The 27,678-nt window shown below is 40.9% G+C and overlaps 2 protein-coding genes across 10 annotated transcripts in view; one reads left to right on the forward strand and one right to left on the reverse strand.

Moving 5' to 3' along the window:
* MCPH1 (microcephalin 1) overlaps positions 1 to 27,678 on the forward strand; it is a 276,612-nt gene that overhangs the window by 112,452 nt on the left and 136,482 nt on the right. For all 8 annotated transcript variants that reach the window (XM_047855480.1, XM_047855479.1, XM_047855484.1 and 5 more), the window contains one exon: positions 21,305 to 21,382. In XM_047855480.1, the coding sequence (XP_047711436.1) occupies positions 21,305 to 21,382 (78 nt within the window). The remainder of the gene's footprint in view (positions 1 to 21,304; positions 21,383 to 27,678) is intronic.
* Positions 23,524 to 27,678, reverse strand: part of ANGPT2 (angiopoietin 2) — a 58,732-nt gene continuing 54,577 nt past the window's right edge. For both annotated transcript variants that reach the window (XM_047855486.1, XM_047855485.1), the window contains exon 9: positions 23,524 to 24,461. In XM_047855486.1, the coding sequence (XP_047711442.1) occupies positions 24,301 to 24,461 (161 nt within the window). In that variant the 3' untranslated portion in view covers positions 23,524 to 24,300. The remainder of the gene's footprint in view (positions 24,462 to 27,678) is intronic.

A 27,678-nucleotide genomic window follows, 5' to 3' on the forward strand; every position in this document is an offset into this window, starting at 1 on the left:
AGTGAGAAAAAACCACAGCTTAGACTGGGTGGCAAGACACTCTCTGATTTGGACAATACTAGGAGGTTGGGGTTCAGGGATAGGCTGCAGGTCGTGAGGGGACTTGATGGTTTAACAAAGATCCTTTGTGATTTAAGAGGAACCTATTATCGCGGGGTTCCCTTTCATCTTGTGCACCAAGACAGGCGTCAGGAAGCCTGTGAGAGAAGCCAGTGCCAAGACAAGACACAGCCCAGGTGGCACATGCCATCCCACACCGGGAGTCACCTGAACTATGAATCTGGCAAGAGGAACCCTGCTAGTTTGATGCAACGGCCTCTGCTCCCTCTGGCTCCCACTGATTACATTCCAAGTGCTGGTAGCACCAAGAGTACACAAGTCACCCATGGACCCTGGCCAGACGGTCAACCAGCCAGGCCGGAAGCAATTCTCTTAAATATGCATAAGGCGGCACCACCTTGAGTAATTTCTTCTTCTAAAGGGTCCATGGTACTGCATTAGTTTCCTGTGGCTGCTGTGGCCAATTACCAGAACTGTATTGGCTTAAAAACAGCACAGATTTATTCTCTTACGGTTTTGGAGGTTGTAAGTCCAAAATAGGTTTCACTGGGCTCAAACCAAGGTGTTGTCAGTGCCTCATTCTCTCTGGAATCTATAGGGGAGAGACTTGTTACCTGCATTTTCCAGTTTTAAAGGCTACATGCATTCCTTGGCTTGTGGCCCCTTCCAGCAGTCACATCCTTCTGACTTCTGTTTCTTTTGTCACACCTCCTCTGACTTCTTGCCTCTATCTTTGACTTATAAGGACTCTTATGGTCTCATGGGGCCAACTTGGATCCTCCAGGATAGCTCCCCATCTCAAGATCCCTAACGTCATTGCATCTGTAACGTCCCTTTCACCATGGAAGGTAACATATTCTCAGATTTGGAGGCTCAGCTGTAGACAGCTTTGGGGAGGGCGTCATTCTGCAATCAAGTACAAGTACATTCTGCCATAAGTACAAATGCATTAATTCCTGAAGCACCATATTCCACGCTTCATTGTACCCCAGGTTGCTGACTTTTAATTGGTTTGAATTCTGTAAGGATAAGCTTTAAGAAAGCTTAGAAAGATGGAGAGGGTAAATGGCCATGTGAAGAGGCAGAGCTTAGAGTGATGTCTCTACAAGCCAAGGAATGCCAAGGATTTCCAGCAGCCAAGGGACTCTTGGACCACATTCTCCCTTAGAGCATCCCGAAGGAACCAGTTCTGCCAATGCATTCCTTTAGGACTTCTTGTCTTCAGAGGTGGCTTTGTTGATTATAAACAAGAAGAAAGACAATTGAGAAATTAAGAAAACAATAAAGAATAAAATAGTTCACCTTGGGTCTCTGACTATTTTGAAGCTGTCCATGTTCCTTCATGCTTACTGGGTGATGCTGGCAGGGAGCTAGGTTAACCTGAAGAGGGAGGGCCAGCTGTGTGGACTTCCAAGACAAGAACAAAGGCAGGACGGAGACAGAACTGTAACAGTACTGAACCCTGAGAGCCTTCCTCTGAGTTTTAAAGCTTGCAAAATAGTGCATGAAAGCATTCACTTAATTTTTTTTTTAATTTTTTTCATGTTTATTTATTTTTGAGAGACAGAGCACGAGCCGGGGAGAGGCAGAGAGAGAGGGAGACACAGAATGCGAAGCAGGCTCCAGGCTCTGAGCTGTCAGCACGGAGCCCGATGTGGGGCTCAAACTCATGAACCACAAGATCATGACCTGAGCTGAAGTTGGACACTTAACCGCCTGAGCCACCCAGGCGCCCTCAGTTAATATTTTTAACTAACACACTGCATATACCAGTATAGTGATTTTAAATAGTGATGAAGCAGTGACCTGAACATTTACTGTTACTTTTCCCGTACTAAGCTACTGATCAAGCCACTGTTACTTCTGTAAGGTATGACTTCTGACAGTTTCATATATTTTATCTTACCTTCTGCTGGGAAGACCAAAATCAACAAATAGTTATTCAGAGAGAATACCTATGCAAGTTGATTCACTGTTTAAATACCTACAGTGAAAATACACATCCGCACACATAGGGCTACATATGCGTTCTCTTTGGAGGTCCCCAAGTATTTCCATTATAGTATTACCATCATTTACAATGTCCCAATTGGCAGTACATTTACGTTAAGATTATTTTGAAATAGAAGACTCACAAGACTGTAACACAAGATCCAGGCCTCTGATGTTTTCACAGTTCGTAGGATGATAACATGAAACAAGAGGAAGATAATTGACTATGGGAAAGTTCGACGCCAGGCTACGTGGCCAGCCTCAGATCTGGTGATTTCACCAACCGAAAGTTGAACCCCCATCCCGCACAAAGCTGGAATAGACCTGGTTGACCTGCCCGGGTGCTGGGAACAGAAGTCCTTCTCACCAAGCCGCACTTCCCAGTGTGTGAGATGGAGCCACGTACAGCACGTCCCCCACAGGATTATGTGAGCGCTGGGAGTTAAACATACAGTGCTCACGGCAGCGACTGGCAGAAAGAACCTGACAAATGCCAGCCTTAGAACAGAAGTGACAGTGTCTCCAATTCCCACAAAGAGCTACCGGGATCAATTACTATCTGTGTCACGGGTTTCGTGCACAGAAAGGCTGCATTAACCCTACAATTTAAAAAGATACTTTTTCTCTGGACCAGTGGTATCTTTGCCATGGACAGTCCAGCTCGTCCTCGTTAGCACCCAGGAACATCCGTGAAGGCTCCTGAGCACCGCAGGCACGTAGGAGTTTGAGGGACCTGAGAAGGGCACCCTTGCGTATCCGGAGGTATTTCAGTATAATTGGAAACTCCACTTATGTCAAAGCCACCGTAGTACTGATTTTCGTATATACTTTGGCCTTCTCCAGAACCATCAGGGCACAATTGCTGAAAGGGATCACTTTCACATTTTAAGAGTGATAGTTCTGGCATTCGTATCTTTCTAAGAAAACAGCGACAGACATTGCTTTACCAGTGATGCCTAAACACTTCCTTGTGAGAAGTACCAATTCCTAAGAAATTGAGAAGGACCAGATCGGCTGTGGCTGAAAGTAAAATGCCTGTTTGTGTATTCATGCCACACCGGGGATGACTGGGAAATGTTTCCTCTAGCTGGCCTTGCGTGTTTATTGATTTTAATGGGTTCTTGCTGACTTGCACTCTTAAGGGAAAAAAAAAGTTTAGAAATGAACCGAATCTCTTTCCCTGTTTATGTCACTTAAATAAGACAAAGATAGTGACTTCTTCCATGGCCTCCCTCCTTTAATTTCCTAAAAACTGCTGTCACACACAGGTGCCTGGGTGGCTCAGTCAGTTGAGCATCTGACTTCAGCTCAGGTCACGATCTCATGGTTTGTAGGTTCGAGCCCCGTGTCAGACTCTGTGTCAGCAGCTTGGAGCCCGGAGCTTTCTTCAGATTCTGTGTCTCCCTCTCCTTCCCCAACTTGTGCTCTCTCTCTCTCTTTCTCAAAAATAAACAAACATATAAAAATATATATTAAAAACTGCAGTTGCACAAACATAAACTTTTTTTTTAAGTAATCTCTACACCCAACATGGGGCTCAAACTCATGCATGATAAATTTTTTTGAGAGAGGATAGCCTCCATTGTCATTAGTAAAGCCAGCCCACATAATTTCTAAAGCTCAGTACACAGTATAATGTTCATCTGCAACTTGTGTATGACTTGAGATGTGAATTCCATATCTCAGGTTTCTTTTAGGATCAAGATTTGAAGCGTCCATATGATATACTTCAAGGACCACATTGTCTTTGTGTAAAGGAATGACTCTCTCTGTCTCTCTCTCTCTCTCTTTCTCTCTGTGGTCCCCCTCCTTTTTTCCTTGTCCCCAATGCAATTTGGGGGATTCTTAAAATATTCTTTTTGGCTAGCTGTATAAGCTTGCCTCCAAGAAAAACATTACTGAGAATGTTTTTATTTTAGGGTTTGTGTGGTATTCTCTGGAAATTGCTTGTAAAGGAGCATTCTAGCAGTTCTTTAAAATTAGATGGTTGTATGTGGCCCAGTTAGTCATATAAAAAAAAAAAAGGTCATTTTATAACAAACTTCAGTTTGAATTTTTTATTTAAAAAAAGATTTTTTTTTTTTGAAGCCCGTGTTGGCAATTTCTACGTGTTTACAGCGGTTAGTGCTCCCATTGTTCAGCCCGCTGTTTTCAGCAGAGAGAATAACTTGTGCTTTTCCTGCTTCGTGACTGAATTGTCTGGCAGATACAGAGAAATAGAAAACCGTGTCAGGAGTTGCTCTGTTTCCTATTCGTGGGAGACAGGAAGTAACACAACAGAAAAATAAAGAAATTGATTTGACCAAAGTATCCCTGTAGACCAAAGCTTTTTTGTCATGTTGTGTTTAAGCATAGTGCTGTGTGAATTCTTTAGAGACCCTGTCTTCTGCCTCTCATGTATTTGGTGTTTCCACCCTTTTCCCCTGACTTAGCTGTAACTCTTCATGTTCAGTGAAAGGCAGTGGGAGACCCTGTGAACAAGGCTTCTTCCTTCTGGCTCCCAATGAATTTAGCCCCATCTCCTTTTCAAAGACACAGCATAGGACTTGATGAGTCATTCAGCCTGTATTCAGGTCAAAACATGTTGGTTCCGAACAGCTTATGAACAAGACTTGATGGCAGAGTTTTAAAGCCAGATCAGTTGTAAATGCAAATAAGAACTTCGGTCAGTTCTACAGCCAGATTTCAGGACAGTTTAACTATTAACAAAAGAACAAAAAACACTTTATAATCAGTGTTTCATAAATCAAAAGATGATGTCATAATGAGTTAATTTTCTTGAAACAATGTGATTTAATGTTGGCTTCCTCGCGCTGAATTCAGTAAGCGGTGCGTCTGAGTTAATTGGCGCAAACATAGAATCGAAGGTCATAATCAGAATGCAGCCCGTGGTTCACCCAGTCTGGGCCTCTTGTTTGCCAGGAGGAAGCTGAGTTGCTCTCCTGGTGTTATCACCAGTGGTAGAACCGGGCCTTGAGTGTAGGATTGTCACTGGTGTTTTAGTCCATTACATTGCCTTCTCAAGACTATTTAAAAAGAATCATCTTGAAAACCATTCTCTCCCTCTCTTTTTTTGTTCTACCTTAATTTCTGAGCACATTCTAAGAATAAGGTTTAGACAGAATGAACTTGGTGTACCACATTTGTCACTAAGGTTTTTGAGCTGTTTTCTTAAGTTCTCTCTAACATTTATTGGTTACAACCATGTGCTAGGCACTTATAATACTAAGCTGACTAAGGTCTACAGCTTGGTTCTTTGATCCCTCATTGGCCTGATTCCAAAGTTCTCTTTACTGTGCCACAGATTATAGCTTGGTAAAGTACTTAAACTTTAAAAAACATTTTCATATCCACTGTTTCACTGGGTTCTTACAGAATGTTTTTGCAACAGAGAAGGACCCTGTTTGTGTTTAGTGATGGAGACATTAGGGGGGAAAAAAAAAACTTGTCTGACTTGAATGTGGATCTTTGAAACAGTCTTCCTCAAGGCATCCTCCAAAGCAGTGGCTGTAAGTAGTCATGTCAAAGTGCACCTGCGTTATGACCTTTCATTATTCACACAATGGATTCTGTTTGTGGAGAGACTGTGGTGTTTCACTCCTTTCACTGAAGTAGTTCCTGAAAACTGCCCGCACTCTTGCTCTGCAGAGCCTCACATGAGATGCAGCGGAACCGACCCTTGGCACCCCAGGGCATAGGTGGTCCTGTTCACATCCCCACCCTGTCTGCCATCCCTTTGGTTCATCCTGGCAATTCCTCAGGTGTGCTTTTTTTCCCCCCAGCATTGGAGGCACAGTGCTTTCCTAGTTCCATAATCCCATGATTGAGGACAGGTGAGAAAAGGTGATTGCCCTGGAAAATTGAGGGCTTTGGTGCTGCCTTTCATGAGAATATCTGAGAAGGTTTGTGAACAGGACCGTGATGATCACAGTTGAAAGGAGAGCTGTTTTTGAGAGCAAGAAGTGTGTGAAGTCACTCTGGACACAGCCATTGACTATAGTATGAGTGAGGTTCCTTCGCCATTTTTTGGAATTCATAGCTTTATGTTAATAATTCATTCTTTAATGTTATAAAGTGCTAGACAGAACCAAATTAATACACCTGACAACACGAAAGCAAGTGCACAGGTCCTGAAGCTGAGACTTTGTGTGGAAGAGAAAGCCCTGAGGCATTTTGAGTGAGGAGAAGGAAGAGAGGTATTTGGAGAGGCTTTCAGGGACCAGAGCATGGCTCTGGAGGTCACGATCAGGTGTTTGGAGTATTTTAACTAGAGAGTGACAGGCTTTTGTCTCTCTCGCTTCTATGTAAGGAATGGATCGCAAAAAGGTAACAGTAAGCAGAGTGACCAGAAGGAGGCAGTTTTGATCAGATAGGTCAGCAATTACCATGGCCATGACCAGCATAATGCAGAGAAGCTATCAGACTGGTGTACTTTTTAGGAAGATCTAACAGGATTTGATAATACATAGTATGTGGGACTAGGGAAGTCACGATGGCTCCTACCTAAATTTTTTACCTGAGCCTCTGCGGGTAGATAGTGGTGCCATTTACTGAGGCAGGAAATATTGGGGGAGAAAAATGTTTGAGGTTTGGGGTATAATAAGAAATTCTGATGTGTACATATTGAGTGTGAGATTCCTATTAGGCATTCAAGTAGAGATATCACACAATATTACATAGGGGTGTGTGTGTGTGTGTGTGTGTGTGTTTTTAGGGTAAAGGTTAGTACTATACATATTCCTTTGGGAGCCATTAGTGCATAGATGGAACAAAAGCCATGGTATCTAGGGCGTGAGTGTATAGTGAGGAGAGAAGTGAGTTTAACACTGAGCCCCAGGCTGTGCCACATTTACCAGTTGAGAAAGAGGAGGACGAGCAAGCAAGGGAGACTGAGAAACATCAGGTGGCCCTGAGGAGAGTGTGATGCTCAGGTAGAGGAGGAACTGTCTCGGGAAGGAGAGTGTATTTGACCACACACACAAACGCTGTAAGACCAATACTGTGAAGGCAGAGGACCAGCCGTTGGACTTGAGCAGATGGTTGCTCTCAGGAGCCTTGGCAACAGCAAGTGCAATGATGAGGAGGTTGAACAGTAAGTAAAGAGCTGGAAATGGCACAACTATTTCTAGATCTCTTGTTGCAAGTGGATCAGAGACATAGGTCCTGGTAGCTGGATGGGGCAACATGAAATATGATGAAAGCTCTGGGAGGTGGCCAGCTGAAAGATGATATTTCCGGCGCTTGACAATTTGATTTTATCACAGCGAGTTGGGAGTGTGCTTGTGGAGCACCTGAACCTATTGGTGTAGCAGGAAGGAAGAAACTAGATTGAGGTTATGTTTATTAAAACAAAAGGTGCCATATTTGGCAAACAGTTTAAATAGATGAGGCTGAGAATCAGCAAATCAAGAGATTCAGCTTTGTTTGATACATCGCTGCCCATCCCTTTCAAAATGATCGCCATCAGGGACCACACTGTGTTTGTTTAACTTGGCACATCTCATGCCAGTTCTTAATTTTTCTAAACCTCAAGTAATCTCTTTCTTGCCTTACCATTGAAGACTGTAGGACTTCCACTATGGTTGATATCGAGTTGCGTCACAAATTCCAAGCTCATTTTTAGAAACAAATTTCAGCTGTTCTTACAGGTGCATCTTTATCTCAGTTCTGCAACTTTCTTTTGAGTTCCCCAGTTGTCTTTTCTGACGCCCAGTGAAACTGTTCTCATTTTCAGTAACAACACAGAATATCTTAACTTGAGGTTCTCATCAGAAAAATGCAGCCAGGGGCGCCTGGGTGGCGCAGTCGGTTGGGCGTCCGACTTCAGCCAGGTCACGATCTCGCGGTCCGTGAGTTCGAGCCCCGCGTCAGGCTCTGGGCTGATGGCTCAGAGCCTGGAGCCTGTTTCCGATTCTGTGTCTCCCTCTCTCTCTGCCCCTCCCCCGTTCATGCTCTGTCTCTCTCTGTCCCCAAAATAAATAAATGTTGAAAAAAAAATTAAAAAAAAAAAAAGAAAAATGCAGCCATGATTTGAGGCACTGGGACTTCTTGAACATAGTTTTTAGCTATCTGTCATTTGCATGTCCTTTTAGGTATCTGTCAGTAATGGTGGGGACATTGTTAGTTCTCCCTTCTTTTAGGTTTCTAAGCTCTGTCCCCAAGTTAAAAGAGATTGCCAAAGAACATCACTCTTGAACTCTGTGTCTGCATAAGAACCTCTGTGAATTGGGGCGCCTGGGTGGCACAGTCGGTTAAGCGTCCGACTTCAGCCAGGTCACGATCTCGCGGTCCGTGAGTTCGAGCCCCGCGTCAGGCTCTGGGCTGATGGCTCAGAGCCTGGAGCCTGTTTCCGATTCTGTGTCTCCCTCTCTCTCTGCCCCTCCCCCGTTCATGCTCTGTCTCTCTCTGTCCCAAACATAAATAAACGTTGAAAAAAAAATTAAAAAAAAAAAAGAACCTCTGTGAATTAGGCTTTAGTGATAACATTAGGTTTTGAAGAGAGCTGATGTAAGAAATGCCAGATTTTAGACAACTAGCATACGTGCTTCAAAACTGTAGTTGACAACATTGTACGTTTTGCTACCTGACACTGCCTATGTGTCATCTACACAATACATTTCTCCTAAAATTCATTGCCCTGGAATGTTCTCTACAGAAAACTTTTTAGGCTTTTCTTTACCAGAGAATGAGAAATTTGTAACTAAAAGTGGTTTTGTCCACTGAAATAATAGCTTGCCTTAGATGCATGGTAGAGTTATCAGTTCCATGACAGAAACCTTAGTTCTTTTGAGTTGGTTGTCTTTCTGACCACTGGAGAGTGCCCTTCAGTGCACAGAGAAATACCTCTCCACCAAATTTTGTTTTATGTAATTCTTTTTTTTTAAGATTTTATTTTTAAATAATCTCTACACCCAATGTGGGGTTTCAACTCACAACCTCAAGATCAAGAGTCACATGCTTCACCAACTCAGCCAGCCAAACCCCCTTATGTAATTTTTTTTTAATTTTGGTTTCATCAGATAAATCACAAAACAAGAAAGAATAGTATACAAATACTTCATTCTATTCACAGTCTTTTAATTGAAGTGTAAGTGATGTATTAGTTTCAGGCATACAACATAATGATTCGACATTTGTTACGTATTGTGAAATGATTGCCACAATAGGTCTATTTAACATCCGTCACCATACATTTTTTTTTTCTTGTGATGGGAACTTTTAAGATCTACTGTCTTAGCAATTTTCAAATAGTCACCATGATGTACATTACACCTCCATTACTTGTTTATTTTGTAGCTGGAAGTTTGTATCCTTTGACCTTCACCGATTTCTGATATGCCATATATACTTTATTGTGGTAGAACGTTTGTTTCAATTGTTAAATTTTAAACAATATTTTTTGTTGGTACAACTTACTTAGAGATAGCCATACCCTTCTTGGCACAAGAGACTAGGGCAAAATAAAAGAGACTGACTCTTGGCAAAAGAGACTAGGCACAAGAGACCAGGGCACAAGAGACTCCTTCAAACATAAAAGCAGAATTTCTTTAACGGACCTGGTTATTTAGCAAAATACAAGCTCTTTGAGAGCAGAGACTGTACCTGTCTTTTCTCACCTGGCCCAGGACCCAGGGTGGAGCTGGAACACAATACATCCTTGTTGAATGAGTAAGTGAGTTGGTAGATGACCAAACATACTTATTTCTTTAAAGATCCCTGGAACTTTTAGGGCGCATGGGTGGCTCACTCGGTTAAGCGCCTGACTTCGGCTCGGGTCATGATCTCACAGCTCGTGAGTTCGAGCCTCGCATTGGGCTCTGTGCTGACAGCTCAGAGTCTGGAGCCTGCTTTGGATTCTGTGTCTCCCTCTCTCTCTGTCTCACCCCCCGCTTGCACTCTGTCTCTCTCTGTCTCTCAAAAATAAATAAACGTTAAAAAAAAATTACAAAATCCCCAGAACTTCTGTTTTCCTCTGATGAGCTAAAAATGTCATAAAAAACATTGTACATCATTATAAATTATGAAAGTACCCATGCAGTTCATGATTTTCTTGTTAAAATTCATGAAAATAAGATGACCTGATGCTCTCATTTAAGAAAAAAAATCTTTACAACTTAAATTCACAGAAAGAATAAGAAACAGTGGTTGTTCTTAGTAGCCATAATATTTGGCTTATTGTCTATGATGGTAATAATAATTTCTACTTTGTTTTTCATACACTGAAGTGATGTTTCTGATGTTTGTTTTAGTTACATTGGAATGTGTTATATTTATTTCTTTGTTTTCATTTTGATAAGAAAAGTACGAGCTTGTGTTATTTATAAAGATGTTTGGACTTCACATGGAAGTATGCTGGTGAAATGCTGGGTCACCCTGGTCTTTGCTTAGCAATGTGTAAAAAGTGGCTCATAGTGGCCGTTAAGCTCTAACATCCAAGAATAATCCATTTTCATTTTTTCCGGCTGGAAAAGATTAGGTGAGCTATGAGCGGCATAAATCTCACTTAAGTGCCTGTGTACTATATAGCGGAACTTTTTTGTAACAATATTTTGAGCACGTATCAATGTACGGCGTCTTTTTCCTCTTTCTATCTGGTATTTAGTCTCTGTCAGTATCTCTTAAAAAGGAAACAGACTTCTTAACTACTTATTTTTGGTACCTTATTGCTTATCTTATCTGTCTTGGTTAAATAGGTTGTATTAAGGTTTTGGTTTCCTGCCACTTTTTTTTTTTTTTTTTTTTTTTTTTTTTGAGAGAGCCAGAGTGCTTTTTAAACTTAATAACAGATGAATCCTCTGGGGGTCTTATTAAATGCAGATTCTAGTTCAGTAGGTCTGGGTCCTAAGCTTCTTCACTGGCTACCAGCTCCCAGGTGATGTGCAGGTTGCTGGCCTTAGGACTGTGTGCTGAATTAGAAGGTTCTAGAGACCAGCTGGCCATTTCTGGAGGACGAGGTGGCACTGCTTCCAGACATAGACAATGTAGGGACAGGGGCTTTTCCGCCAGGAGGCTTCGACTCTCTCCACATGTCAATACAATACTCCACTGTGGGCACAGAGACTTGAAAAGTTTTAGTGAGTTGCTTATAGTCACAGTGATTGAAAATGGTGAATTTTAAATTTGAAGTCAGGCTGTCCTCAATTCATAGCCCGTAATCTTCCTGGCATCTACTTGTAGAGATAGCCTAGAGAATATTTTTATCTTGTACCACCTTAAACTTGGATAACTTTATTCTGTGGCTGCCCACCACTGTATGTGCTTTTGAAAGGTTAACAGATAAGAGACTGAGTTTTAAATATTTTTTTAATGCTTATTTATTTTTAAGAGAGAGAGAGGCAGAATGTGAGCAGGGGAGGGGCAGAAAGAGAGAGGGAGACACAGAATCTGAAGCAGGCTCCAGGATCTGAGCCATCAGCACACAGCCCGAGACGCGGGGCTCCAACTCATGAACTATGAGATCATGACCTGAGCCAAAGTTGGACGCTTAACCGACTGAGCCACCCAGGCGCCCCGAGAGTGCCGTTCACTGGCTGTGTGACCTGTAAGGCAGTTACACTCTCGAAGCTTCATTTTCCTTATCTGCAAAATGATCGAAAGGTCATCGAAATAAAGTACTGAGTAAGTTCTCAATAAATATCAATTATGGTCATTAAACAAGCATTTTTGATACCTGTCAGTAGCCTTCATTCAAATCATACCTTGACCCAGAAGGTCGCATAATGTCTGATTCGTCAGCTATGGTGTTTGTGGAATACACAAACGTGCAGAGACAGCCAGCTGGTGAGAAGTGGACTGGGGCATATGGGGAGGCCGCTTGCTGGGTACGGGGTATACTCCCAGAATGGTTATTTTGAAATGAGAGAGAAGTGAATATGCTAAATGCCACTGAACTGTACACGTTAAAACAGTTAATTATGTATTTTGAGAATGGCAACTCAATTTTTAAAAATCATCTGTGGAACATTGCCTCATTGAGGGAGGCATTTCATCTGCGGAATAGGTTTATATTTTAAAATAACTGTGGAATCATGTAAAGCATTTCTTGATGTTAAAAGATGTGTTGGTAACAGAGGAATGGCTTATTTTGGAACAAATATTATTGCCTTGAAACTTTGCCAGTTCAAGTTGGTCCTTTTGGAAGACCAGACCTCCTCTGTTTTCTGGCTCCTAAGTGTTTGGGACATAAGCACCCTATATGCCCTATTAATTTGTCAAAAATTATACCATTGATAGCCCCAACTTTTTAAGCCTGATGTTTAACCTAGAAATAACTTCATTGCCACAACTATTTCATTAGCTACATGGATACATTTGTAACTTAAAATGATGGATAATGTTTTCATGTGACAGAAAGGTTAACTAACTCGCCTTTTGTCACAGGGCTGCAGAGAGACGGAGATTGGCTTAACCCGGTTGCCTGGATTCCGTGGTGTCAGAACATTATATTGTGTAGTTGTGGAAAAAACACAAATGTTATTCTCCCTCTAGGAGAAGTCAAAACAATGTGCATAGTAGCGACTTCTCTTAAGATGTTGTTGTTTGAGCAAATTAATTACTCATAACTGAGACTAAGAATCTATAAACTCTGATGAGAAAACATTTGTAATTTGATTTGTATTGTTTTCTTGTTAGCTTAAAATAGCAAAAGATTAGTAATTACTACTTTTGTTCCTCTTCTATAGGAAAGAAGAGATTTGAGGGCATCCTGGGTAGCTTAGTGGGTTAGGCACCCAACTTTGTCTCAGGTCATGCTCTCACAGCTCTTGAGTTTGAGCCCTGCATCGGGCTCTGTGCTGACAGCTCAGAGCCTGGAGTCTGCTTTGGATTCTGTCTCCCTCTCTCTCTGCCCCTCCCCTACCCATGCTCTGTCTCTGTCTCTCTCAAAACTAAATAACCATAAAAAAATTTTTAAGGAAGAAGAGGTTTGCAAATGCTAAATAGATGTTTTTACACCTCCATAAACGTTTACAGCTCCCGCAGTTGGTGGGTGCAAGAATGGGTAGGGCAGAGAGCAGTACAGATAACACCAATCTCTTCTCAGTGATTAGAGCCTGAAGTAAGCTTTTGAACTATTTGACTGGATTCCCACAGGTTAAATCTGAGGCATAAGTTTCTGTCTGTCAGATTTGATTATAAGGTCATCAGTGGATATGTTGAACAACATGAAGTCTTTTATATACAAAGATTATTTTTTTTTTTAATTTTTTTTTTCCCAGCGTTTTTATTTATTTTTGGGACAGAGAGAGACAGAGCATGAACGGGGGAGGGGCAGAGAGAGAGGGAGACACAGAATGGGAAACAGGCTCCAGGCTCTGAGCCCAGAGCCTGACGCGGGGCTCGAACTCCCGGACCGCGAGATCGTGACCTGGCTGAAGTCGGACGCTTAACCGACTGCGCCACCCAGGCGCCCCTATGCAAAGAATATTATTGATGTTTCCCACAAAGAAGGCCCTCTTTGTCCATACCTGCTATGTTCTTACGAGTGTTGTTAGTGCTACAACTGCATTTGAATTTACCAATTAAATATGGTAGGTAGTAAGCTCTAGGGAGAGGTCCAAAAACAATGACTGATTCAGCTGGCCATTTAGAATCTCCGAATACAGTTAATATTACAGTAAAAAATTGTGAATGTTAATGTTTTCAACACAACCAATAATGCTTTTAAGTGAGTTAAATCAGCTTTATGTTACAGCTGTGATTTTTGTACTGGCAGTCAGTCATTAACCATTTGGAGTCATTAAGTTTTTCAAGCTCAACCCAAAATCACTATTTCATGCCACTTTTCTCTCACTCCCAACCTTCGCTCATCACTTGTACATTGAAATAATTCCACAGTTTTTCCTCTCTTTAAAATTATTTTTGAGAAGTTAGTAATTGAGCGTACCTTGTTTAGTGTTTTTGCTTACTAAATGCTTTCAGAATAAATTAATTTTTTTCTTAGCTGAAGAAAATTTTTTATGCAAATAGGAAAAATTAAGAAATTATTAGATATTAAGGAATTAACGTTAAGAGAAATTAATTTGGTTCTGGTTTGGAAAGTGACATGTAGGAGCCGTTGGGTGGCTCACTCAGTTATATGTCCAACTCTTGATCTCAGCCCAGCTTCGTGAGTTCGAGCCCCACATTGGGCTCTGAGCCGATGGCACAAAGCCTGCTTGGGATTCTGTCTCTCCCTCTCTCTCTGCCTCTCCCTTGCTTGTCTTCTATCTCTCTCTCAAAATAAGTCAATAAAAATAAAAGTGACATTTACTGATCATGAGCTACAGTACTTCCGGCCACTGAATTTTCTAACTATTCTTTGGAGATTAGGAAGTCGAAGCTTGGGGCACCTGGGTGGCGCAGTCGGTTAAGCGTCCGACTTCAGCCAGGTCACAATCTCGCGGTCCGTGAGTTCGAGCCCCGCATCAGGCTCTGGGCTGATGGCTCAGAGCCTGGAGCCTGTTTCCGATTCTGTGTCTCCCTCTCTCTCTGCCCCTCCCCCGTTCATGCTCTGTCTCTCTCTGTCTCAAAAATAAATAAACGTTAGGGGCGCCTGGGTGGCGCAGTCGGTTAAGCGTCTGACTTCAGCCAGGTCACGATCTCGCGGTCCGTGAGTTCGAGCCCCGCGTCGGGCTCTGGGCTGATGGCTCAGAGCCTGGAGCCTGTTTCCGATTCTGTGTCTCCCTCTCTCTCTGCCCCTCCCCCGTTCATGCTCTGTCTCTCTCGGTCCCAAAAATAAATAAACGTTAGAAAAACAAAAAAAAAAGGAAGTCGAAGCAGTTAGTAAAAGCACCATGACCACTAGCCAGCACCACTATGAAATAACAATATGAACTTTTTAAATTTGAAAGTGAAGAAATACAGTGCTTTCCATACATAGATACATTCATTTATGCCCAGAAACACTTTGGGGTTATGCTTTCCTGTGTGTGTGGTGTTTTGTTTGTTTGTTTGTTTGTTTGTTTTGTTTTTTTTGTTTTTTAACAAATCAAATCCATCTACCTCACAAAGGAGTTCAAGTAATTGTACTGCTGTCACTGTTTCTCTTCTGCACTGTATTGGGGGGGCCGGTCTTAGTGCAATAATGGAGCTAAAAAAAATATGCACACAGATTGGGAAAGCAGCAAATAAAACTGTTTATTCACAAAAGACATGACTGGCTACATAGAAAACATCAACAAATCTACAAAAAAGCTCCCACAACTAGTGAGTTCAGCAAGGTTTTATGGTGCAAGCTCAATATACAAAATTCAGTTGTATTTCTGTGTACTAGCAATAAACAACTGGAATCCTGATTTTTTTTATTGCAATTTATGGGACGCCTGGGTGGCTCAGTCAGTTAAGTGTCCAACTTTGACTCAGGTCATGATCTCACAGTCTGTGAGTTCGAGCCCCGCATCAGGCTCTGTGCTGACAGCTCAGAGCCTGCAACCTGCTTTGGATACCGTGTTTCCCTCTCTCTGCCCCACCTCTTCTGGCACTCTGTCTCTCTGTCTCTCTCTCTCTCTCAAAAATAAACAAACATTAAATTAAAAAAAGAAATAAAATGAAATTTATATTAGCATCCACAGAAATTAAAATATTTAAATCTTGACAACATATTTGCAGGTCTATGCTGAAAACTACAAAACACTATGAAAGAAATCAAAGAAGACCTAAATAAAAAGAGAGATGTACTATGTTCATGAATTGGGAAAATGGATACGTTTCTTGAAAAATATTTGTTTATTTTAAGAGAGAGAGAGAGAGAGAGAGAGAGTGTGTGTGTGTGCTGTGCACAGGTGAGCAGGGGAGAGGGAGAGAGAAAGAATCCCAAGCGGGCTCCACACTGACTGGTGCAGGGCCTGACGTGAGGCTGAGTCTTAAAACCCTTGAGATCATGACCTAAGCTGAAATCAAGAGTTGGAAGCTTAACCAACTGAGCCACCCAGGTGCCTGTGAATATGTATACTTTTTTTTTTTTTAATATGTATACTTTTTAAGCTGTGGGTTGGTTCTCCCTTCTCCTTTTTATTTCTTGAAGTATAGCTGACATAAAATGTTATATTCATTTCAGGTGTACAACAAAGTGATTCAACATTTATGTGTATTAGGAAGTGATCACCATGATCAATCTAGCCACGCTCCAGTCACTATACAAAGTCATTACATACTAACTGTCATTCCCTATACTGTACGTCGTATTCTTGTGCCTTCTACCCCCTTCTCCTAGTTTTCCCATCCCCTTACTCCTCTCCTCCCCCCACCCCGGCAAACCACTAGATTGTTCTCTGTATACAGGAGTCTATTTCTGTTTTGTTTTTATTTTTAGATTCCACGTATAAATGAAATTAGATGGTATTTGTCTTTCTCTTTGGTTCTCCCCATTTTGATCTATAGATTCAACTCAGTTCCAATTACAGGCTCAGCAAGTTTTTTTTTTTTTTTTTTAGATATTGACAAGCCAGTTCTAGTTGCAAAAGCACTTTTGAAAGAGAAGAGCAAAGTTAAGTTGGATGATCACACAATAGAGGAATCTAGGTGGTAGTTAAATGAGAACTCTCTGTACTGTAAGTCCAAAATGATCCAACCTACATGTTTTTAAACATCCAGTATAATTTATGAGGCTTTATAATAAAAAAAAAAAAAATGGCCTACCCTCCTGCCTTGCTGTTTCCCAGCCTGGATTTTCACTCCTAAATTAGCATTCTGATATTTTGCCTACGTATTTCTAAATAAAATGCTTTTCTTGCTGGTTGTTGTTTTTTTTTTTTTTTTTTAATTTACTTGGAGACATTGACTTCCTTCTGAGGAAGATCATAGTATGCCTGTATAGCTGTCTTTTAGTATTATCCACTCTTCTGTTCCCCAGTGTACTCAATATGGTTATGATTTTTAACATTTATTTTGCATGTAAATACACACTGACGCGCGCGCGCGCGCGCACACACACACACACACACACACACACACACAGGAATGAGTATATGGGTGCTTTTTGAACTGAGCCATGTAAGTTACTATGATTCATTTCTGGTAATTTTTGTTTGTTGGTTTTCCCGAGCTAATCATTGACAGTCATTTTGATTGCTTAGTTTTGTATGTACCTATCACCAACTCCCTGCAAAAATTTCTAAAAGCATTATAATTCTTCTCTCAAATACGTCTATACACCAGTTCACCTTCCAGTCTCATTTATTATTCTTGGAACACCACCCATGAACCCCTTTGTCTTCTTCCCCTTGAGACTGGTTCTCTATCGTCTATAGAGCTGCTATTATCCAGGGATTTCCATCACTGTGATCCCAGAAATTCCATTCTTACTTGGTTTGGTCCATGTTTACAAGCTAGAGGATTTTATCAAATGGGTATAAAGTCATGTTCAGTTATGAGGCACTGAAAAGCTGATTGAAACTCTGCCTGCCTGAGTGGCTCATTGGCGATTAGATGTGAATGGAGGTGTTTGAGGTGTGAGCGTTGGTATTTGTGTCTTTTTTCCCTGGGTTGATTAGCGTACAGGAAAGCATGGCTGGTGTCCTGCCGTCCTGCCTGCCTGCGGGGTTCTGTGCCGGCACCCCGGGGGTGGGGGGGACGGGGGTGGGGGTGGGGGTGGGGTGGGGGTGGGAGGGTGGGTGGAGGGCTGGAGAGGTCTCCCCTATGCTTTCCACCACTGCTCTCACACAGCCTGTGGGACTTGGCTTTTCTGTTGTTCCAGCAGAGGGTGGGCTAGGGGGTAGGAGGTTTCTCCTGTTTACCCTGTTCGACGCCCCATTTTCAGAGGCATCCACTGCCACCAGTTTCTTTGCCTTTCAGGGAGTGTGTGGAGGGACTTTGGTGCTTCCTCTTGACCTCCTTTTCCAGACACTTAAGTCCGAACTTTCTTTGTCCTTCTCAGTCATTTGTCACTTATGTATCTGCTTTGCAGCTTCCAAGATATCACCCTGTTTTATCTGCTGTGGACTCTTTTCTCACTATTTTTAATTCCATCCTTTTATGTGGAATATTGGGAGATTTTGAAGGTAAAGATGTGCTCATTTTGCTGTGTGTGAACCCTAAGCTGGCCTCATTGTCTTCCTTGCACATGATGCTCTGATTGACTTGCTTTCACTATCGATACCATTTTCTGGCTTGGGTTCACCGTAGCTCCACCGACTCGCGCTGTTCAAATAGAATGATTAGATTTATATAAAATGAGAAAAGACCATTTGTGTTTTGCCTGGTGTGGAATGATCTGCATGGTCACACCTCCATTGTGGAAAGTTGTCTCATCAGTAGCTATGAATCTAATAATAAAGCAAGAAAGCACCTCCCATTTAAATTCACCAACAGGGTTCAAGTTTTATGAATGACAGTTCTAAAATGTAAAAATATTAGATTCATTTGCAGTGGATGTTGAAATAAGTCGGCCCTCGTTTTAAGGGCTTTAAGCATGGGATTTGATCCTCTGTGTTTATGCAACCCGATTTCTTACTTTAGTTTAGCTTCTCAATTATTTTTATCCTATCTCATATATGACAAGAAATAATGTTGGGTTCACCTTTTAGTTCACTTACAGCCTTAACTGTGGCCTTGCAAAGTAGATTTTCCCAATATTGGACATTCTACTAAGGTAAAGATAAGTTTGGCTAATGAAAGAACTGAAACAAAAAGCTTGCACTGTACTTCTGATTTAATGATTTCATTGCAATCAAATTAGTGTTTTCTGCTATCTCTGTTCAATATTAATTCCTGGGATGCCTACATAAATTAAATTTATTAATTCACTTATCAAAATTCTGTAAATGCCTTCTGGTTTTGTTTTCATGTCATTTAGAAAGGGACAAACTCAGAACATAGATTTTCTTTTATGAGGTTAAATTCAATTAACATTTTAATGTGGACTACATCTGAACTCAAATGCCACATGCATTTTTAAGACTGGTTCCTTGGATTCTCTCTCACTGGTACCTTTTCAGTATACTAATTCTTTCACATTGCCTCATGTCTGAAATGAACCTGATCTTGAAACTGTTTTTTAATGTTTATTTATTTTTGGAGAAAGAGAGCAAGAGTGAGAGAACAAGCAGGGGAGGGGCAGAGAGAGAGAGAGGGAGACGTAGAATCTGAAGCAGGCTTCAGGCTCTGACCGTCAGTGCAGAGCCCAAAGTGGGGCTCAAACCCATGAATTGTGGGATCATGACCTGAGCTGAAGTCAGATGCCTAACCAACTGAACCACCCAGGCGCCCCTGATCTTGAAACTTTTTACATGTTATTTCATGGGCTAATCTCAGATGTATAGGGAAGGACACACATGTCAGTGTATCTCTATAAATGATGCCATACACTGACTGATGAAAGTAAGGTAAACACTGTGTTAATTCAATGTTTTAGCCACCTCTAAAGAGCCAGGTAGAAACATGATTTCAGAGTACCATTTTTCTCATATCTTCTGAAGACACACACACACACACACACACACACACACACACACACACACACACACGTATGTTGGTTAGCCAACAGAAATCAAGGGAAAACAAAGACTTAACTGACATAATGCTGGTGTATACACAGATCCAAGTGTATGTGGAGCAGAGTCTCTGAGGACACAACCCATTACTTGCTCTCTCTAATGAAGGCACATTTCCCCGCGTTATACTCCATTCCCATCCTGTTATCTGGGGCCCAACACCGTCAGAGCTCTTTCTCTTGCCTCTTATGATTGTGTCCGGCTTCTCCCAGCCAGCAGTCCTTCCGCCATGTGCAAATGCCCCTGCATGCACACGGATGGAAGCAGGGTCCAACTCTATTTTCTTACCACTTCTTCCAAAGCACCCTTTAGCCAAAAAAAGAACCCGCTTTAATCCTGCCGTGGCACATGAAATTTCTCTCTGTGCTGGAATGTCCTCTCCCTTCCCACTGTGTCTCTCTTTGCCTGATGAAGACCCCATTTAAAATGTCACCTCATCCGTGGACCCTTCCTTGATTCTCCTAGACTGAGTTAGTTTGCCTCCTTCTATAGGTTCCCACAGAACTGTTTTGAGAAACCACCATTTGTGGTTTGCCTTCATGCCTCCTGCCAGAGAGTGAACTCCTCTGGGACAGGATTTGTGTTTTCGGGACCTAGCATGGGTTCTAATTCACAGTAGGCTCTCAGTCAGTTGTTCCCAGATGAATGGATAGGGAGCTGAAGAAAGCAGTTGTTACGTAAATAAATGTGTCTGTTTAAAGTAAGATCCAGCCCAGTGTTCAGAATTATCGTTCGGGTTCTGTATCTTGTTATTGTCTTTATTCCACTAGCATGCTCACTTTTTCTTGGAAATGAAATATTGCTGACTCAACCTTGGAAAAGTACTAGCTTTATTTTGTGAAAAGAAAATATTTAAGACTGATATCCCGTAGATGGGTCTGCACCTTAGAAACTACCGAACAGGAAGACTCCCTTCTCATCCCCAGTAATTTGGCAAAAAGAACTTAAGCTTTATGTAGCAACTCTAGTAAAAAGAGTGAATTCACTGAATGTAAGAAATGAAAATTGCAGATAAAAAATAAACGTGGGATATGTAATTCAGTTTGATTATTTTTGTTAGAAAATTCTATTGGTTCATAGAAATAGTAACAGATTTTCAGGGAATTGGTTCATCAAGTAGAGAAGACTACAGAATCTTGAACATTACTGAATTAAAAACAAAACCATTGTTTTGATCATTTAAAATATGTGGGTTGAAATAACAATAATAAATATTAATAATAATGAAAACTTGTTTATGAGACATTTTATCCTTCCAGAGTCTGGGAAGGATTTTCAAGTGCTTTAGGAGAACTTCTGAAAATACTCATCCATTTTAGAAACAAAGTCACATGCCAAGAGGGGTCGCTTTTTGAATTTAAGCTTCTGACCTATCTTTTCCTAATAAATGTTTTTTTTTTTTTAATTAATAAAATCCTGGAATATTTACTGAGGATTTCCTATAATGACTCCTTAAATTGGAAACTTGGAATTCCTAAAAAAGTAATTCATATGTTTGTTATTGGGGTAATGTTTAGTATTTGGCCTCCATAGGATAATAACCCAGATTTCTAATCATGGTGAGACTTTTTTCTTAAACAAGCATTTATTATTCATAAGATCGATGCAACATGGAGATTCTGATGGCACTTTGGTGTTTAAGACACATCTGGTTCAGATCTATGGAGCGCACATTCACTGCTGGGCTTTTTGTTTTGTTTTGGCTACATCTTCAAAGTGGTTTATTGTCCACCAAGAGCCTAATGAATCTGTAATAAATGTTGTGCTTATTGTGTCACTTGTAGGTACTGTGGTCTTTGGAGCTGGGTCATTGGATTTCCGAGGAGCCATTTGAACTTTCTAACTACTTCCCCGCAGCTCCTGTAAGTCATATGTTATTTTATTATGGTGAATACAATTTGGTATTCTCAGGAAATTATTATTTGCATAAATACAGACTCAGATGTTTATTAAATTGAGATCAATTATGCTCACAATTAAAAACACATTTTCATAGAACTTAACACTTTTTTAATCTATTTATTTGTGAGAACAAATGTGGGAATGTGAGAACATTCTGCAAAAAATTGTGAGGAATGAAATCTCAAAGAATTTTAATTATAAAAGTCCTCAGAATTGAGAAAAACAAAATGAAAAAGGACTAGGTTCTTGAGAAGGTGGTATGATATATTGTTTACTGCTTTAAAAAATAATGCTGTTACTGCTCATAGAGATAGAAGTGATAGGTATAAAAGTTGTGGCCAGCTAGCAACATGATACAGTCCTTTTGTTTCCGATGCTTTTCCTAAACACAACTTCAATTTCACTGAATTTTAAATTATAAGTATTTCAAATGCTTAATGGAGATTCTAATTTTTTAGAAGATTAAGTGATAATTAAGTAGGCAATTTCACTTTTAATTGGAAGCAGGATCGTATAGATGTTGGCTTTCATTTGCAAAAAAGTTAACTGGTTTGTGACAGAGTTTAATCTTTTGGAAAATTAACACCTGAAAGATGAGCGGTGATTTTAATATGTGACTGGGGCTGGCATTGTTCATTGTTTGAGTATGTCTAGGACTCTCATATAATAGGACGTTGGACTCTGCCTTCTTATCATTGTAGTTTTCTAGGGTGTTGGGTTGCTTTTGTTTTCATTTTTAAGATCATTGTTTTGATATCCTCAACTTTATAAATATTTTCTTAAGGAGAGAAGAAATTCCTCTCAGCAAGACTCTGTTTGAAATACCGTGTAAGGAACTGAAGTGTAAAGACACAAATCCCCCCTACTCTCTGTCATAAGAGAGTATATGTAACTCTGAACAACACAGTGAGGCTTGTCTTTGAAATGCATTTTACCTGCCTGCATGGGCACGTGATATAAATTAAGTACGTGGTTGCCAATTTTTCCTGTAATGTCATTCCCCACCTCAGTGTCTGCCATGTGGTCCTTGAGATAATCACAGAAACTTAGGGTTTCTTTTCAAGTGGAGCTATCATCCTATTAACAGATATATTTTTTTAACTTGATACAAAGCTGTGATACCTCTGTTGAACTTATAAAGCCTACTTAAATGTAATAAGACAAACTGTTCAAAGATGGGGAGGTTCTTCACTCAGTGTATGTGTGGGAAATAGTGTAAAGTGTAAAGTGTGTAAAGTACAGCGAGACAGTGGAAAATGTGACATGCTGGACTCTTCTGGAGCCCATAAATTGACTCAAAACATGTAGCATGTAGTTGGGGTGGGGGCATATGGGGTAAAATAAATTACATAAGAAAAATGGAATAAAGGAAAAAACAGAATGGTGGAACAGTGTATGGTGAAGAAAGACATGAGGTAAATGCTTGTTTCGAATTTGGCTCTAAGCTTCCTAGCAGCAGCTGACTCCGAGGCAAATATGTGAGAAGTTGCTTCCAAATTATAAAGCATTCCACGATGTACATTAGTGTTAATTGGACTATGAAAACTTCAAACGGAGTTAAAACTTGAGGGGTTTAAAGTTTTGCAGCCTTTAAATCCATGCTCTCAAAATTTTCTGTAAAGATCTGAATCTACTCTAAATGTCAGATTTTTGTTTTGCACTCCAAAACAGTTACTTTTTTTTAAGTTTGCTGGTCAACATTAAAAAAAAAATGTTACTAATGCAAATTATTTTTACTAATAAAATGTTACTAGTGCAAATATCTTTAGGGGTGAAACTAGCTTGAGAAGTATAGCCTCGTAAGTGCTTTAAATAGAAAAGTTTTCTCAACCACACACTAAATTGTAGCCTACCTCTCTAAAATACGTCTGACTAGAAGAGAAAAAAAAAAAAAGACCTCTGTAATAGAGTAGCGAGGAAAGTATAGTAAAATCTGTTTGTCAGGGAATTAAATGCATAATCTTCATCATTAAAAAAATCAAATTTTTCCTTGTTGTGAGGCACAGTCAGTTGTTTCAGAATCAAATTACAAAGTTGAAAATATTATCATAAGTGTTCAATGTAGTTATCTAATAAGTTATATTTAATTACTAAAAATACCTTCATATTTAACAGCCAGAAAGAAAAAAAAATAGTACAATCTTCATATAAACTGAAAGGACACACATTTCTATTAATTTCAGAGATCTGGGAGGTTTCATCTTTAAAACTTGAAATATATATCTGAACATTAACTTAAAAGTGTGCTGTCCACACATATGTAAATATGCTGTTTTCAAAATGAAAGTTTAAAGCACCTAAGAGGAGCAAACAATGCGTTAGCTGTTTTTCCTTGTCCAAATAAGCTGCAAATAAGCACTTCCCAGAATGTCCCTGAATATATAATATATTTTAATGGCTTAGAGAATTTTTTTTCTTTCTTTTAATTATGGTAGTGATGCTGAACTCGGGACATATGGATATTTATACAATCTATAAACAGTACTTAGAAGGACGCAGTTCCAAGGTTATCTGTACTGCGTTGCGTGAGAGTTCTGTTTTCCAGTTATTTACGGATGAACTCGACACAACATTCTTGGTTGTGACAACAGCGTCTGTGAATTGTCAGTCCTAAATTTGCAGGCCTCACTCTATCTTCCCATAGGCGTTCCAACAGGTCACCGTAACCAGGGTTGTGCTTGGGGTTCACGAGTGATGCGGGTCTAAGCGAGGAGGTGCGAGGGACTCGGGGCCGGAGCCTGTGGACCCCTGTGCACCGAGCGCGTGCTGTCCGTCTGGAGATGGTAGAGGAGACAGCATGCGGATGCGTCTTTGAGAGTTCCGGGATTAAGTCTTTGAAAATCGCACAGCCCGTCCCTCCTCAGGCGCGTGCGGGCATTTAGAAACCTGCGGGTCGGATCATCATGGTCGTGGCCTTGAGCGAGTAGCCTGAGCCTTTCCAGTAGTACCACTTAATGCCGCTGAACTTATTTGTGTTCTGCCTCTGCGGGTAGTACATTCCGTTCAAGTTGGAGGGACCGCACGCATCAAACCACCAGCCTGTGGAAGTAAGGCGCACAAGGAATTAGGACTGAGGCAACCCTACCCGTATCTCACCACTAGAAACACCCCACTAATCCACCAGTGACGCTCCGTGTGTTTGGAGTAGACACACGCAGGGATGCTTGAGCATAGACCGAGCCGCAGTGACAGATGCGGGTGTGACGTTCCCGCGTCACCAAGGTGAAGTTCCAGTTCCATATGGCAGATGTTTTCACAGGCTCGTGCTGTGTAGAAAGGCCAGTTCCCCGTAGGCATGAATGGTGAGTGGTCCCCGGTCCTGATTTGGTGAGTACCCCAGCACAGTGGAAAGTGTGGATGAGTCACAAAACTCAAGAATTGTTCGAAGGCTCTGCTGGCTTCTGTTCCAGTTCCAGGAACTTAGTGGGCCAGGCTGCTTCAGGCTCCCCTCCCCCTCCAGTGCTTTTTTTCTTTTTTTCTTTTTTAAATGACTCCAAGTTTTAAGTGCTCAGGAGAGCTAGATACGAAGGAAATCGTTAAGCCCCACAGACAGAAAGGAAATTTAAAGCTATCGTGGTGTGCTAAGGTGAGGGGGTGCTGTCTGGCACAGCAGCGGCGGTGGGGGGGTGGGTCCACATCTACTCCTGAATGGCTACCCTTAAGGGTTTTTGTGGTGTTTTTTTTTTAATTTAAAGGAAAGGTTTTAAATTAAGTTTATTTTGAGAGAGACGATAATAGCGTGAGTTGGGGAGGGACAGAGAGAGGGAGAGAGAATCCCCAACAGGTTCTGCACTGACAGTGCAGAGCCCCATGTGGGGCTGGAACTCTCAAAACCACGAGATCATGACCTGAGCTGAAACCAAGAGTCAGGCGCTTGACTGACTGAGCCACCCAGGCGCCCCTAACCTTAGGGTTTTAAAGCTCTTAGCTAGACACAGGAGTGTGCGAGAGCTCTGGTTTTCAAGGAGAAGGAATAGCTTAGATCTACATGCATTAATCTAAAGCAGTCCTAGAAACATTGTGTGGAAGTCCACAGACAGTATGGTGCCATTTATGTTAGATTTTAGAATAACGGAAAAAACACCTATTATTGATGTCTGCATTCCTAGCAAACTAAATAATGGAAATGAACCTGAGTTCATTGGTTACCCCAAGGGGCAGGTATTTGTTGCGCGCCTTTAGTTGTATCTGTGAAGTTCTGTTTCTTTAGGTAAAAAATATTTTGATATAATGATTCTATTATCATATTTGCACATCAGGCTGTGATGATCAGTTATTTCATCCAGTTGCCTGAATTCTTTCCTGATGGTGACAGCTCATGGGTCAAGCTGATTCAGATTAATGGCGATTTGATAAGACATTTGTGCGTGTGCTATTCAGAATCCTTCACAAATATTTAGGAATGTTGTGGATTTATAGATCTGTCTGTTCTAGAGCCTCCTGGCTGACTTAACTATAAAATTTGCTGTCTGTGCAAAACTCTAGCTGATTGTTAGGCTGGTTTACCCGGGGCCCAGACTGTGGGTTGGAACCTGACCTCCTCACAGTCAGGACCACTGCACTTTCTCTCTTGGGCTGTGTTTCTTCTCGCCGTTCTCTTTCCTACTCCCACTCTCAGCCCTAAATCTTGATTTGAGTAAATAAATATATTGTTTCCTTGGTTATTAATGCACTTCTCTGACTCTCTTGAGTAGCTCATGACATACGGGTGGTCTGAAAGCTGCCTCCCTCTCGACTGGACAGCTGGGTTCAGTGTGGGAATGACAGATGGGAAAAAAGGATTCAGTAGATGTGGTCCCCCCGAACCTACCCCTTTCCCCCTTTTTGTTGGCTTCAAAAAGGACAATGATGGTAGGATGAGGGAGACAGGCAGCTTTAAATACTCAATACAGTAGCTTTCTCTTGCTGAAATAATTATGGCTAATAGGGAAGACCTGTACTGCCAGTATATATTATGTTTGTACGTAGAAATATATTATCTAAAAGACTGAATTTTTAATGGATCCTCATTCTTTGAGTATTGTTTAAAAGATGTGTAAATTGCTGAGTTTCAAATTATTTTCAGAAGTAAATCCTTTCTTTTGACTGTAAATGATTCTTAACTGAAGTGCAAACACATGATAAGCTTAGATCTTGTTTGTGTAGTACCTTATATTTATAAAATCCATTGACCACAGCGCTTACCTTTGTCTTTCCTGGGTGAGTAAAGAATGGATTTTTTGGTAATATAACTTATAATCTCTATACATTAAACCCTGCCAACTTCCTGTTTTCCTTCACATTCAGTTTGTACTGTTGGCAGAATTTATGTTGCTGGTTTAAATATTTCAATATTTCTTCAAGGCGCCTGGGTGGGTTAGTCGCTTAAGCATCCGACTTCGGCTCAGGTCCTGATCCCATGACTCATGGGTTCAAGCCCCACGTCAGGCTCTTGTGCTGACAGCTCGTGACCTGGAGCCTACCTACTTTAGATTCTGTGTGTGTCTCTCTCTCTGCCTCTCCCCCACTCATTCTCACTCATTCTCTCTCTCTCCCTCCCCCCTCCCTCCCTCTCCCTCTCTCTCTCTTTCTCTCTCTCTCTCTCTCAGAAATAAATAAACATTACAAAAAAATTTAAATCTCTCAGTATTTTTAAGAACTAACATGTCAAACTTTCATCTTGTCTTGGTCATAACTGGTTCGTTCATTCAATTTTTAAACTTTTAGAAATCGGAAGAGTGCATCTTCTAGCAGTTGATTTCTTGTCGTTGAACTCCTATGTTTCTGACTACTAATCTGGGTGTGGTTTCCATTTAAAAAAAGGTTTTTTTAAGTTTATTTATTTTGAGAGAGAGACATAGACAGAGCCAGCAGGGGAGGGGCAGAGAGAGGGGGGGGGGGGGAAGAATCCCAAGCAGGCTCTGCACTGTCAGCATAGACATAGAGCCATATGTGGGGCTTGAACCCATGAAATTTTTTTTGAAGCCGTCTAATGAGAAAGGTAGCCAGCAAGAAGAGCATGAGAATACACACCTTAATGTAAAATGGACAATCATTCATTGTAATTTTGTCCACAAAAAAAAAAGGTTGATTAGTTTCTTTGTGTTTGTAAGTATGCTGTATATTAATGAAATCTTAAAAAAAAAAAAAAGATAACCGAAAATTCCATGTTTGACCAATGAATTATTAATAGGAGACATTTCTATGTTAATGAATCTTTGTCACTGTTTTGCTTGCCGTTTTGAATTTTTAACCTTTAAGTTTTTATTTATTTTTG

Source organism: Prionailurus viverrinus, chromosome B1, assembly GCF_022837055.1.
Source record: "Prionailurus viverrinus isolate Anna chromosome B1, UM_Priviv_1.0, whole genome shotgun sequence".
Classification (NCBI taxonomy): Eukaryota; Metazoa; Chordata; class Mammalia; order Carnivora; family Felidae; genus Prionailurus; species Prionailurus viverrinus.